General features: G+C 31.0%; 1 protein-coding gene and 1 long non-coding RNA gene across 3 annotated transcripts in view; both read right to left on the bottom strand.

Moving 5' to 3' along the window:
- The window catches only part of CrebA (Cyclic-AMP response element binding protein A), a 150,563-nt gene that overhangs the window by 24,752 nt on the left and 113,193 nt on the right, over nt 1–12,618 (bottom strand). The window contains exon 1 of one of the 2 annotated variants that reach the window (XM_075304235.1): nt 3,112–3,250. The exons of the other annotated variant lie outside the window; for it this stretch is intronic. Coding sequence (XP_075160350.1) covers nt 3,112–3,168 — 57 coding nt within the window. The 5' untranslated portion in view covers nt 3,169–3,250. Of the gene's footprint in view, nt 1–3,111; nt 3,251–12,618 lie in introns of those variants that run through there. 2 annotated transcript variants of the gene reach the window in all.
- Nucleotides 8,581–11,189, bottom strand: LOC142233339 (uncharacterized). The gene is made up of 2 exons (XR_012721389.1): nt 10,736–11,189; nt 8,581–8,871 (listed from the first exon to the last, which is right to left on the bottom strand). It is a non-coding gene; the product is annotated as an uncharacterized LOC142233339 (long non-coding RNA).

Genomic DNA, 12,618 nt, shown 5'->3' with positions numbered 1-12,618 from the left:
CACTCTTGACTTTTAACAAAACAAGCAGGTATCACCATTATAAGTTTAAATATATTGTTCGATAATAGTGCCTATGTTGCTATATATACAGTTGGATATATTTAAACCCCACTTCGAGAGAGATTTGATGATTCCCTAAGGAAACCGTCTCACATGATTGATTTGTTCATATAAATGGAATAGAATCACATCATTTTCTAATGACTTAATAGTGTTCAATATTTTCCTAGAAAAAAAACAAATAGCACAGCAAGCTACAATGTTAACCTTACTTTGCGAGATAGTAGTCGATTACAAGGCTGTTAAGATGGAGAGGTGACACTGACTATAGAGTGGAGGGAGCATACACCCCCACTTGTTGTTATGGTGCCAATAAGACATAATGGTGATTGTTGGAAAACATGCTGAAATCACAAAAAGAAACACTTGAGAAATACAAAAACAATCTTTGACATTTCCTTCTGGTGATAAGGAAATAGTGGTATTGTTCCATGGGATGTTGCACAGTAGATCGGAAATGAAATCAATAGTCGACTGTTTTTGAAGAAAATGTTATTCTTTTCGAATTGTGTGTGTCGACTTTAAAATAAAATTTCTATATGCGTTTCGTTTATCTCTTCAATTTTATGTTGAGAAACACATGAAGGAAAATCTTAACTCTGTGAAAAATCTTGTTGCTCAACAACTGGATTACATTTTTGAATATATGAAACAATTGTACATTTAGTCGAGTTTATATATACGTAGAGTTAAGAGATTGCACAAACATTTTTGTCTCACAAAAAAAAAAAAATAGCATACGACATCTTTAAAGTGAATCGTAATATATATTTTATATACCGGAAAAAATTCCACTAATATTTATTCAATCCTCTTAAACTTAATTGAACTTGAAAAACAATGTTCAATACTTGAATCAAAATAAAAATCAATCACAAAATCAATCAAATCAAAATTAATTGAATCGATTGAATTTTTAACTGGCTTCGCTGATTGATAGTATCATGTCCGTGATTGAAGTGATTTCAATAAAAAATTAAATTTTTTTTTTAACATTTATTTAAATATACATCTATTTACATGACGATTGAGTTTGTCTAATAAGCGGTAAATATAGATTATTTAATGTGTGTTATTGGGATAGTATATTTGGTTTTGTGATTTTACTTAACACAAGCTTCGGGATCTTAAACGAAAAACAAACTAAACGTTTCTTTTGAACTCGACATTGTGATCGCTCGGTTTGGTACCACTGTGCTCCATCTCTCTCAAAAGAATACAATAACTTTAAATTGTGTTATGTTTCATTGCAACAACAACAAATAAAATCAACGATAAAGGCAATACTTCAAAGGGAGGTTAGTGGTGTACTGGGATGATAACAACTGTTAGCAGCAATTTAGCATTTGCCTCTATTGTTATTGCTGGTATGCGTACCAAACCTACCAGTCAATAATACAAATAAAAAGTGTTGGAGGCGCAAAGGAAACGCATTTTTTATTTGCCACAGTTCCTAAGATATGCGTATTCATATTATCAACTACAAATTTTCTATGCTCTAATTCATTAATTTCAAAGTTTTTCTTTGTGCTTTTAGGTGCACTATATTATCACTATCACCTGAAGCCAAGAGATCGGGCGACTCAAATTCACTGTAGTAAACTAACGTTTTGATATTAGAGTATTCTATATTTGATTTTGGTTGGAAGTGTGGTAAGAAACAGTAGGCGACACTGCAAAAAAATTACCAAGATCCAAAAATTTTTCTCTATGTGTTTATTTTTCCGACAATTATGACATAAAAGCCCTTAGAACTAAATATATCGAGTTTTTCTATAAAATCAATAGTCAATTGATTGAAGGTTGGGGTTTCTTTCCCCGACAGATGGATTAAGTTCAATAAAATTTTTTCGTGTGTGGATATTAATTGTAAAGTCCAATCTAAAAATATTTGAATTTTTACAAAACATTTTTGAATAATTTTGTTATGTTTTTTTCTGTGTTTGGTTTTCGGTTTTATTATATGTCGTGACTGTTGTTGTACGAAGTATATTTAGCTTGCCATAGTACATGTAATGATATGATATAATAAAATCCCGCAAATTTTTTCTTATATGCATTTTTTCTCATAGACAATAATTTCATATAAGAAAAAAATTTCTTTAAGCATATATGTTTATTCAAGAAATGTATTTATTAAAGGAGTCTATTTCACAAGAACCTCGTTTAGAAAGAAGTAACAACATTTCGATGTATAGTTTTAAAATATTTTTATTAAAAAGGAAAATGTAAGATCTCCAATCTATGTGTTCAGATTGGAGATCTTACATTACAGAATAAAATAAACAAAGCTTAAAAAAATTCAGTCAATATGTACATTTGTAATACCACTAGTCCGCTAATTGCTTAATTACGAATTAAAATAATCTTAAAACAAAAAGAGTAACAAAGGATATGCAATAATTTAGATAATAAACAACATAACATAAACAAAAGTTTTAATGGGATTTTGGTGTTGTGTGATTGTCAGATTGTTCTTTTATATGATTCTTCTTATATGAAATATTTTTCTCACCAAAACACAGCAAAAATACATGGTGTTTTTGCTACATTTTCTTATATGCGTTTTTTCTTATATGAAATGTGCTTATATCCGTTACCTACTGTAACAAATAGCCCCACTATATGCGTAAAAACTATGATGAAAGAGAAAGAAATTTACACAGAAAAAATTCACGAAAATTTTTCCAATTAAAATCTTAATTGAGTTTTAAAAAATATTCAATTAAAAAGTTAATTGATTCAACAATTTTTTTTATTGAAACAAAAATCAATCACAAAAATTAATAGTATCAATTAATTTTTAAATGATACTATAATTTCTGTGATTGAAAACACTTCGATTAAAAAATTAATTGGATCAATTAATTTCGTGGTGGAATCAGAAAAAAAATTTTGTGTGTACTTCTAGCTTATGAAAATTATCATATTTTACTCTGTTCACTAATCAAACATACAATGAGATTCACCTTCTTGGATCCATCACGTTTAACACTATTGTTGCAAAAATATAAGCAAATATTAAATACGTAAATCTGTCATTATACTTACAGGATCCAAATCCGAATCCCATATATCCTTGAGATCGCCGTCGTAGAATGTTTCCATGGTGAAAGGAATTGCGGCGAATTTCTAGAGAAGAGTCAAGAAAAAGGGGCACGGCAACCAAGCCCACCTCGCAGATCCTCCGAAGACAGGTAGCGTCGTTGGATTAGTTGGTGTTCTTTTCGTGCTGTGTGAGTATGTATTTGTTTGTCTATATTACTAGTACTACTAATAAATCGATCAATGGTATTTTGATTTAGTTACCGTTGACGTTTCACACTTTTCAATTTCCCGTTCTGCCTTAAGATCGTTGTCTATCTGGGCTTTATGCTAGGCAAGAGGTTTTCTTGTTGATGTGTCGAGTGTTTGCGAGTTGAGATGGTTTCGATGTTTTATGCTTCAATTGAATTCATGTCGTTAACGTTGTCGCTCTTGTTGTGGCTTAGTGAAGCAATTGTAACTAAATTGTATTGTTGATGGTTCTGGGTCTTTAGATAGCAGATAAAATATTTAATATGAGATGGTGTTGTCGTTTCTGTTGTTTTCTTTTTATTATAACCTACTTTAGCTTATTTGCTTTGTTTTTCTAATTTTGTTTTCTTTTAAAATATTATTTTTTGTCATTTATATAATTTTTATTTTTAAATCAAGGCAAATTTTATCGCAATTGCCATTGACACTCCTCGAGACACCGACTTCTGAAATGTACCCCTTTGTGCTATGAAGTTTGATAGCTTCTACTACTCTTTGTCGCTCTCTTGTTTCACTTCCTCTCTTTTTGGTGGAAATTTTGCTTGCTTTTGGACGTTGGACTGAAAATTTCGATTATGGAATGTTAGTGGCAACGGCGGGGAAAACCTGTTGCTTCGAAATGTTTTGTTTTGGGCTGGCTTGGGCTTTCTTTCTTTCACACTAGTTGCGCTCTACTGCTGCAACAAACTAAAAATGCTGGACATGGTCTGCTTAAGGTTTCCTTTCCAATTTTGGGTTTGGTGGGTATGGTTTTTCTTGAGTACATGTACATTGGTTGGGGTGGGTGGGGTTGTCACTCACAACAAAATTCACTTGTTGCTAATGAGAAAATTAAGGTACCACAGAATTGTAGTTTGATTAGTTTCTGATTGAAAGATTTTTAGATTTTATTTATTTAAATTAAAAATTTGATTCACTTCTTTTGTGTGTGGGTGTGAATATAATTCACTTGGAACATTATGTGTGTACATGCGAATGTATTATGCATTTCATATTTTCTTGTTTCCTTTTACTAATGGCTGGCTGTTGTATTGCGGGGTGGTGGGCAATGAGCGTTGGACGACGACGGGTTTAGTCACACTACTTCCGTTTTCAATTATAGACTTTCACACTCAAGCATTAGTTAATGGTTAGCATTTAATTACAATTTTTAATTTTTTATTGTATGTGCACGTTGGTTGTTTATAAAAATCGCATTTTAGGCTTTTTACAACTCTTCTCTTTCTTTTTGTTTTTGTTAGAAAAACACAAAACGATAGCACTTTAGTGATTTTTTTATACTTTATTTTTTTCTGTGTTTGATAATTATAAGTTAACAATTATTTATGGTGTTTTCATATGAGTTTGGCTCTCTTAACTTTTGTGTGTGAATGACAGAATGTCCGAAGTACGACTGCCACCAGAAACACCACTAAACTAAATGTCGGTGAAATTCTATGAAAGCAACTGACGTTAAGCGTGATGTGAGAGAAGTGTCTCTCAATATGTGTTCGAGAGTTGTGTGTGTGTGTTTATTTAATTTTTCTTTCAAAACTTTGTTATTGTATGCTGGTTTTCCATACAAACATGTAGTAGTCATAGGGCGAACACTGAAATAAATTTAAGTCTTATTTTATCTCATAAAGAGCCGATTCGGCCGGAATAATGCCATTCCATACATTTGCAGTTGTGTGTGAATGCTTCAATTCTCTTTAGCCCTGCTCCTATTGCTCACTGCATGACCTACAGTTCTCTTAAAAATTTCTTTATGCTTAGTTGTAATTATGCGGTATGCGACATGCATGCCCGAGAAGAGGTGTACATGTATTGCCTCTGTCAGATTGATATTCAAAGGCAAGCAACATTATACGGGTTTCTTATCGTTCGTTGATGTAGTTCTTTCCTTGTTTTTTGGTCATCGTTGTAATATGACTGTTGAAGATGGTGGTGTCGGCGGCGGGGGTTTGTAAAATTCAGCCTATTTGTCAGCAGTTGCTTGTTGCTTTTAACCGGTCCTATAAAATATGCCGGTTGTCGCATTATCCATTCTCCAACGCTTTGGTATCTATTACTCTTGCTATTGCACAGTGGTACGCTCTCTACTAGCAAACCATGCTGTTTTAAGTGTGACTTTGTGTGTGTGTATATAGTATTCGTATTTAGATGAATAGCATGGCTCACAGACTCCATGAATTTTGTATTGATTCATTATAAATGCGGTAGTAGTCTCCATGCAGCTAAAATGTTTGTAAACGAGTTTCTCTTGTTTGAATCGCAAACTAAAATAGAGTTTGTTTTCGGGATTTAACCTGTTCCTCCTCCTCTCTATCTATGGGACGGCTTACCATAGTGGGGCATAAAATTTTAATGATTTTTTTATCTAAATGAAGACCCAAATAGAAAATATCAAAGAGTGTATTTCTATGGGTTGTGTTAAGTGAAGTTTAGAGCATGGCTTTGCAAAGCGTAATCTCTGTGTTGCTTTAAAATGTGTGTTGGGATTTCGGTTTTTATAAACCTGTGTTGATTGTCTATGAAATTTAACCTTAAATTTAAAGGTTCAGTTTTTTCTGTGTACATGGTGAACTTAGTTGCGATATGAAAATATTTGGTTAACTAAAAAATGTAAATAAATAATGTGTAGTTAAATATTTCCACTTGGTAGTTCAACACATTGGCCAAAACCAAACATTACACTCAAAAAAAGGAGTACCAAAGACAATTTAACATTATTTTAGTTCTTGTAATCTATTAAGTTTTAGTTAAAATTTCCCCAAAGCTTATTTCACTTTGATATTTTTATACTTTGGTTATACACGGAAAGAACAATTTTATTTTCTGAGGAATGAAATAAATATCCTAAAATTTATACATTTTACCAAAAATGTGTCCTTCAAATGACGCTAGGAGAATTTTTAATGTAATGATTGGCTACTAATAATCCTATGCATTACATGCACAATACGTTTCTGGAATCTAATTTTTAAAACACGTGGTTTTGAGCGCACTATAAACAAAATAAAATATGGGGTCTAATAAAAAAATCGAAAAATCCTTGAAATAAAAAAAGTTGTTCTTAGTCTGCAATAGATACTTTATATATCTTGAAATATTTTGAAATTAGCAAGAAGAAGATGAAGCAATTCAAAAAAAATGTGATAAATAAATATTCAGTAAAAAAAAAACAATGGGCCTCGAGCTTGAAATGAAAATTCAATTATTGTTAGAAAATCATTAATTTATTATTATAACATAAAAAGGTCGAAGAAAATCAAAGAAAATATTGTTAGAAAAGATACCATAAGGCTTAGAAAATCCAATTGAACTATTTAGAAAAATTAAACTTCGATTAAAATTTTTGTAGCAATTTATCTTAGGGCTGGCCTTTAAAAATGTGTTTCCAAGTAAATATCAATAAAAATACGTAGATAAAGATTACTTTTATTTCTCAAGAATGAAAACACTTAAATTTTTCACGAGCATAACACACTGAAAAAACAGTGAACCCACCAGGAAGAAAAATTTCGGTTAATTTTAGAAAATTTTGAATATTTTTAGAAAATTTTAACTAAACAGTATTACAAATGTTGGCATCACGCCGATGTCATAAAAATAAGTAAATATTTTTCAACAAATGCAAGAAAATTTATTAGACATAACTAAGTTTTTTCACTTGTTAAAGAAAATTTTGTAGTTTGAAGGAAAAAAATTGGAGTTCAAAATTGCAAGAATGTCTTTAGTGACATACGAAGTTCATGATGAACGCATTTGTAGTAAAATTTACAAATTTAAAGAAATATTGAACTATTTTGTGGAAGACACGAATTTAGTTAATCTTTATCCTTCATTTGTGTATATTTTTTTCCTCGGTTTTAGTTAATTTAAGTAACGTACACAAAGAGTTATTAGAGTAGAGGAAACTTTCTCCAAACATAATAATTCCATGAACTAAACGAAAGTTAAATTGGCTTTAGTGATATAGAGAGTTCACTTTTTTTTTGAGTGCAGCATTTTTCAATTATATATTTTATTTGCCATTAAACAATTTTTTGTTTTTGAAAAAGTGTGTATTTTGTGTTTATGTTTGTTAATAGTGCTTTTATTTTACAGAGAGAGGGAAAATATTAAGTAATGCCTATCATTTTGCCTCAACTAAAGTAGTTTTTAAGTAGATCAAAGTTTCAGTATCCTCTTTTGCTTTAAAATTCCCATAAATGTGAAATTTATTTAATTTTTGTTTTCGTAATAATGATTAAAATAATAAAACGTAATAATAATGATTAAAAATAATTAAGAATAACAATGTTAATGAATATTAATATAAAAGAGTTTATCAATTAGTGAGAAATTGGGCAATTATTCTGTTTATTAGCTAGTTTTTTAATATTTGGTACTATTACACAGAAAAAAATATCACCAAAATATTTCCAATTAAAAACTTTATTGAAGTTGAAAATTTTTTCAATTAATAACTTAATTGATACAATTAACTTTTTAATCATGATAGAAACATTAAGTTAATTAAATCAATGATTGAAATTTTTAAAATGTTTAATTAAAAAATTAATTGATACAATTAACTTTTTAATCAAATTCGGAAGACTAATTCAGTTAAAAAAAGTGCTGATTTTTTTTTTTTACTTTTTTAATTAAAAATGTATTTCAAACAATCATTTGTTAATCCAAATAAAAACTCTAAACCAATCTAACTAAGTAATTAAAAATAGTTACCTTTTTTAATGAATAAATTAATTGCGTTTTGCAATCAACATCAATTAAAAAATTATTGAATTTTGCTGAAAAAATCAATTAATTTTTTAATCAAGAATTTTTTCTATGTCCAATTAAAACTGTGATTGATACTATCATTTTCGTGATTGAAGACATTTCAATTAAAAAATTAATTGGATCAATTAATTTGGTGATTGAATCAGAGAAAAAATTTTTTGTGTGTACTGATAAAGTACATCTCAAATGTAAATGTAACATGAAGTTATTTTATATTTTGACTGTATGTCTAAAAGTGACGAAAATTGTATCAACATTTTTAAAATGTGTTTTATCTTCACACATTAAAAAAGTGGATACTATTTCTGATATTTTAGCAAGAAATTTAGCGGGTGCAAAAAACAAAGGTAGTGAACGACTAATAATGGAAAACCTACCCCAAATTATGATATTGCATGTAACTTCTACTCTTTTCTCACTGTGTTTATAAATTAACATTTCGAAATGTACGAATGGTACGTTCTTTTGTAATATATTATTTATGTTTTATTTCGCTTATAAATTTGTGTTGTTTTAACAAATTCAATGATACAAAAGCTGCTCAACCAAAAATGACGCTGCACCCCCTGGAACCTCGTGGTACCCTCTAGGGGCGCGCCCCCCATTTGGGAAGCGCTGTTCTAGGATAGAACCAATAGCCGTCGCTATTTCGGGTATTTTTACCTTTCAATTTGTCGCCTGGTTAATCATTTCCTCTATAGCCCAACGACCTCCATGTCAATTTCACGATAGCTTTTGTCGATATTTCTACGGAATAGTAAAATTAATTACATGTTAGTGGTGAAGGTATGTAGGATTTTTTTAGTTGGTTGGTTATTTGTACCAATGGCGATATGTGTTTGGCATTTGTTTTGCGCTCTAGTGGTATAAAGTGAATGTACTTTTTAATCTGGAAGTTAATGATGGAAAAAGTTGAAGAGATCCGGTTTTAAAGTGGCCAACTTGCGACGGCATAATATAATGATGATGGCTTGTGTAACACACCACTGTCCAGATATGGAAGAAAATGTCTTTCAAACAACGAGCGTAAACTTGAACGTGGTCTTAGTTTACATCTACAAAACGATCATTAGCATGAGCAATGCGAAAAGAGAGGCTGAAAATATTATGCTACAATAAAGAGAAGTTGGGTAATCTCTTTAAATTTATGGTCACAACCGGTATTTGAGGAATGTTAAAGTCAAAATTACAAATATAAAATCACCCTAGTATTGGTTGGGAAAACCCAACAATGTATTATCCACTATGTATTACCATCTATCGATCGATCTTTGTGTATCCATGACTTTTTTGTGTTCTTCTGTATTTTACGCCTCTCTCTCTCTCTCTCTTAAAAAGAAAGGCTTACATTTTTGTATGTATGAAACACAATATACATACATAAATCGATAGCATGTGAATGCCCGCTACTTTTCTCTATTCTCTGAAACAATCATTCTCTTCATGACCATGCTTACTTCTAAGCTTAGGGAAGATTAATTCTTGTTTGAAGGTGTCCTACATTTGAAAAAGTATTTTTATCTGCTTGGGGAATTTAATTTATATCTGGATCTGTATATTTATGTGTGTGTATATATGTTGAACGGTATTCATTTGAACGTATATAACCGATATATACATTACTGCAGAGGACCAGAATGGTGACGGCAATCTTGTTGAAGATGAGGCCGACGACCAGCAACCAAATCGATAAGTTGAAAGTGTAAACGGCATTTATATCTGTTTTGTAGCAACAACACAACAAACAGGTTCAAATTTTTCATTTTCATGTCGTTTTCCAATTCTCACTTACATACACTCGCATACGGGAAGATAATTGTCAATGATGCGCTTCTTCTTGCAATATGATCAAAATCTAACAACAAACTTCGTATTCTTGTCAATTATTTAGACATGCTTTCTTTCACAGGTCGCAATGGTATGGTACTGCGAGTAACACAACACTTGTCTCTCATCAGAGTTCTCTCTTCCTCAAAGAGTGTGCGTGTGTGTGTTTCTGTGGAACAGGTGTATTCGGGGCGAGAGGTATTAAGGTTGTTTTTTTGTTTGTTATTTTTCATTGTAATAACTCTTGATGCATGAATTTATTAGGTTGATGTACCCGTTGAGATGAGGCATACACTCACACAAAGAAATGCAATAATTTTTCGCAATGAAGTGGGGATTCTCCCAGCCATTATCTCATGAACGGGAATTCACCATTTCGTAGATCACTTGAAAAAAAAAAAAACTAAATAAATAAACAAACGAAATTTATGCCGTATTTTCAATTGCCAACACTAAGATGAATCGAAGCAAGATGCAAAACGGAATTAGGAAATTTTTAATATTTCGCGTACTGGAAATATGTTAAATTGCAATGTGCCATATATCAAGAGAAAAAAATGTTTTTTTTTTTTTAATAAAGCAAGATCCTAGTGGTTAGATTATATGCTAGGCCAGCAATCGACTTGTGAGCTCTCACTCGCCTGAATTACCCAATCATCCCATAGTATTTTAGTTGCACTTTCCACTACCTCAGCCCGTGTAGCCTTCCTCTAGTGTCCTAGTCCACAAAGCTGCTTTTACGTTTTTCTAAATACTGTATATCCGTATGTCAACAATATTATACCTTATATCGCTTTATACACTAATATTCCACTGAATAAGCTTCTTTCCAGTGTGGACAAGGGTTTTTTCCGGTCCTATTTCTTAATTTTTATTGGAATAAATGAGGTGTATTAATTTTGTGAGTTCGAAATTGTTGTTGACCACAATTTAAACACTCACAGCGAGTTAGTGACTTATTAAGTCAAATCACTCGTTCGATTCTTGCACTCATAAAATATTTTCACTTTAAAGCTCGTTTACATTCCTTAATGGAGAATGAGTATGCATGAGTCTTTTGTCAATTCGTTTTTAAATTAAGTTTTCAAAATTTTCCCCCGTTTTAATTAGTTTTCGTATTTTTTCGTTTTGTTTTTTGTTGAATATGAGCTTGAAAAAGAAGTTTAGTATTTTATCGCTGGTTTGTCAGCGGGTTAGGCCGTTTGGTTTGCTGCACGGAATACATTTAGTAACTCCATTAACTTGTCAATCACTCAGGTATGCTTAGACTGAAGGGTAGAGAGGTATTCAAGTCAAAGACATTTACATACGTATGTATTTAATCTTGTAGCTTACACAATGTCGTCACATCTATAACCGAGTCGATTAGCCGAACCAAAAACTTCTTCGAATACCTTGCTATTTTTCACAATATTCGACTTTCTAATTAGAAGTTGGTAAATCCATGCTTTATATGAAATTAATTACCTATATATCGATGTGCATTGTTCGGCAGGTACAGAGGCAAAATCCATGTGGCAAAAGAGATCTGTCATATCGGTAAATGTTAAGATATTTTAATTTCGGTTCTATAATTAACTGCTTGTTATAACTGACTCTCGAGCAACGTGCCCATATTGAATATATCTGTAATTAATAAAAAGGTCCGGCCTGCCGAAATCTTATGTGCCTACCGCCTGGATTGTGTCTACTAACAACGGTCGATCACAAACGCAGTGTCACACCTAATTATGAACCAGTTGACCATGTTTTTATACTTTTGAGTTAATACTAAGCAACAGGACACTCAAGAATTTAAATCTGGGAACTGGTCTGCATGGATGCTTTATATAATTATGGACCAATTTTTTATTAGTTATCCCTTTGACGACGAATGGGACATATATGTCCCATTTCGTATTTCCGTCGTAAAATCTACATCTATCAATCAATTTTGAAAAAAAAAAAATAGATTCTTCTTGGCTTATAGGAGAAATAACAACTTTTTTAACAATAAATTTGGGTTTGAGAGCAAGCTTACACAAAGTGCTCAAAACCATGCACGCATGGTCATGAATACTTGCTAAGTCGCGTATTTTTTGTGGTGGTTGTAAGAATTACAAATATTACAGCTTTTTCACTACAATTTTTTTCATATCAGTTTGCCTATTTTATAAACTTAGTATTTACAGTCCAATGTGTTTGAATTAATATTTGTATTAAATACAGAAAGCTTTAGAACTGGTTAAGATTTATTTTGAAATACATACGAAGAGTTAAAATTGGAAATTGTTAGCGCAGCCTTTGCCTAAAAAATCAGTTGTTTTCACAGAAAAAAATTTGACGAAAAATTTTCCAATTAAAATCTTAATTGCGTTTTAAAACATAATCAATTAAAAATTTAATTGATTCAACCATCTTTTTAATTGAAATAAAAATCAATCACACAAATTAAGAGTATGAATTAATTTTTTAATTGGATCAATTAATTTTGTAATTGACTGTTAATTAATTTTGTCATTGTGATTCTTCTGTGATTGAAGACATTTCAATTAAAAAATTAATTGGATCAATTAACTTCGTGATTGAATCAGAAAAAAAAATTTGTGTGTAATATAGTTTTATTGTGGGATTGAAACAGCTTAAAATTAATGTAAAATAACTTTCGATTCCAGTTGGTGTAGAGTG

This window comes from Haematobia irritans, chromosome 4 (genome assembly GCF_050003625.1).
Source record: "Haematobia irritans isolate KBUSLIRL chromosome 4, ASM5000362v1, whole genome shotgun sequence".
In the NCBI taxonomy this organism is placed as follows: domain Eukaryota; kingdom Metazoa; phylum Arthropoda; class Insecta; order Diptera; family Muscidae; genus Haematobia; species Haematobia irritans.
Note: the sequence above shows the minus strand (reverse complement) of the source record. Positions and strands in the feature narration are given on the sequence as shown.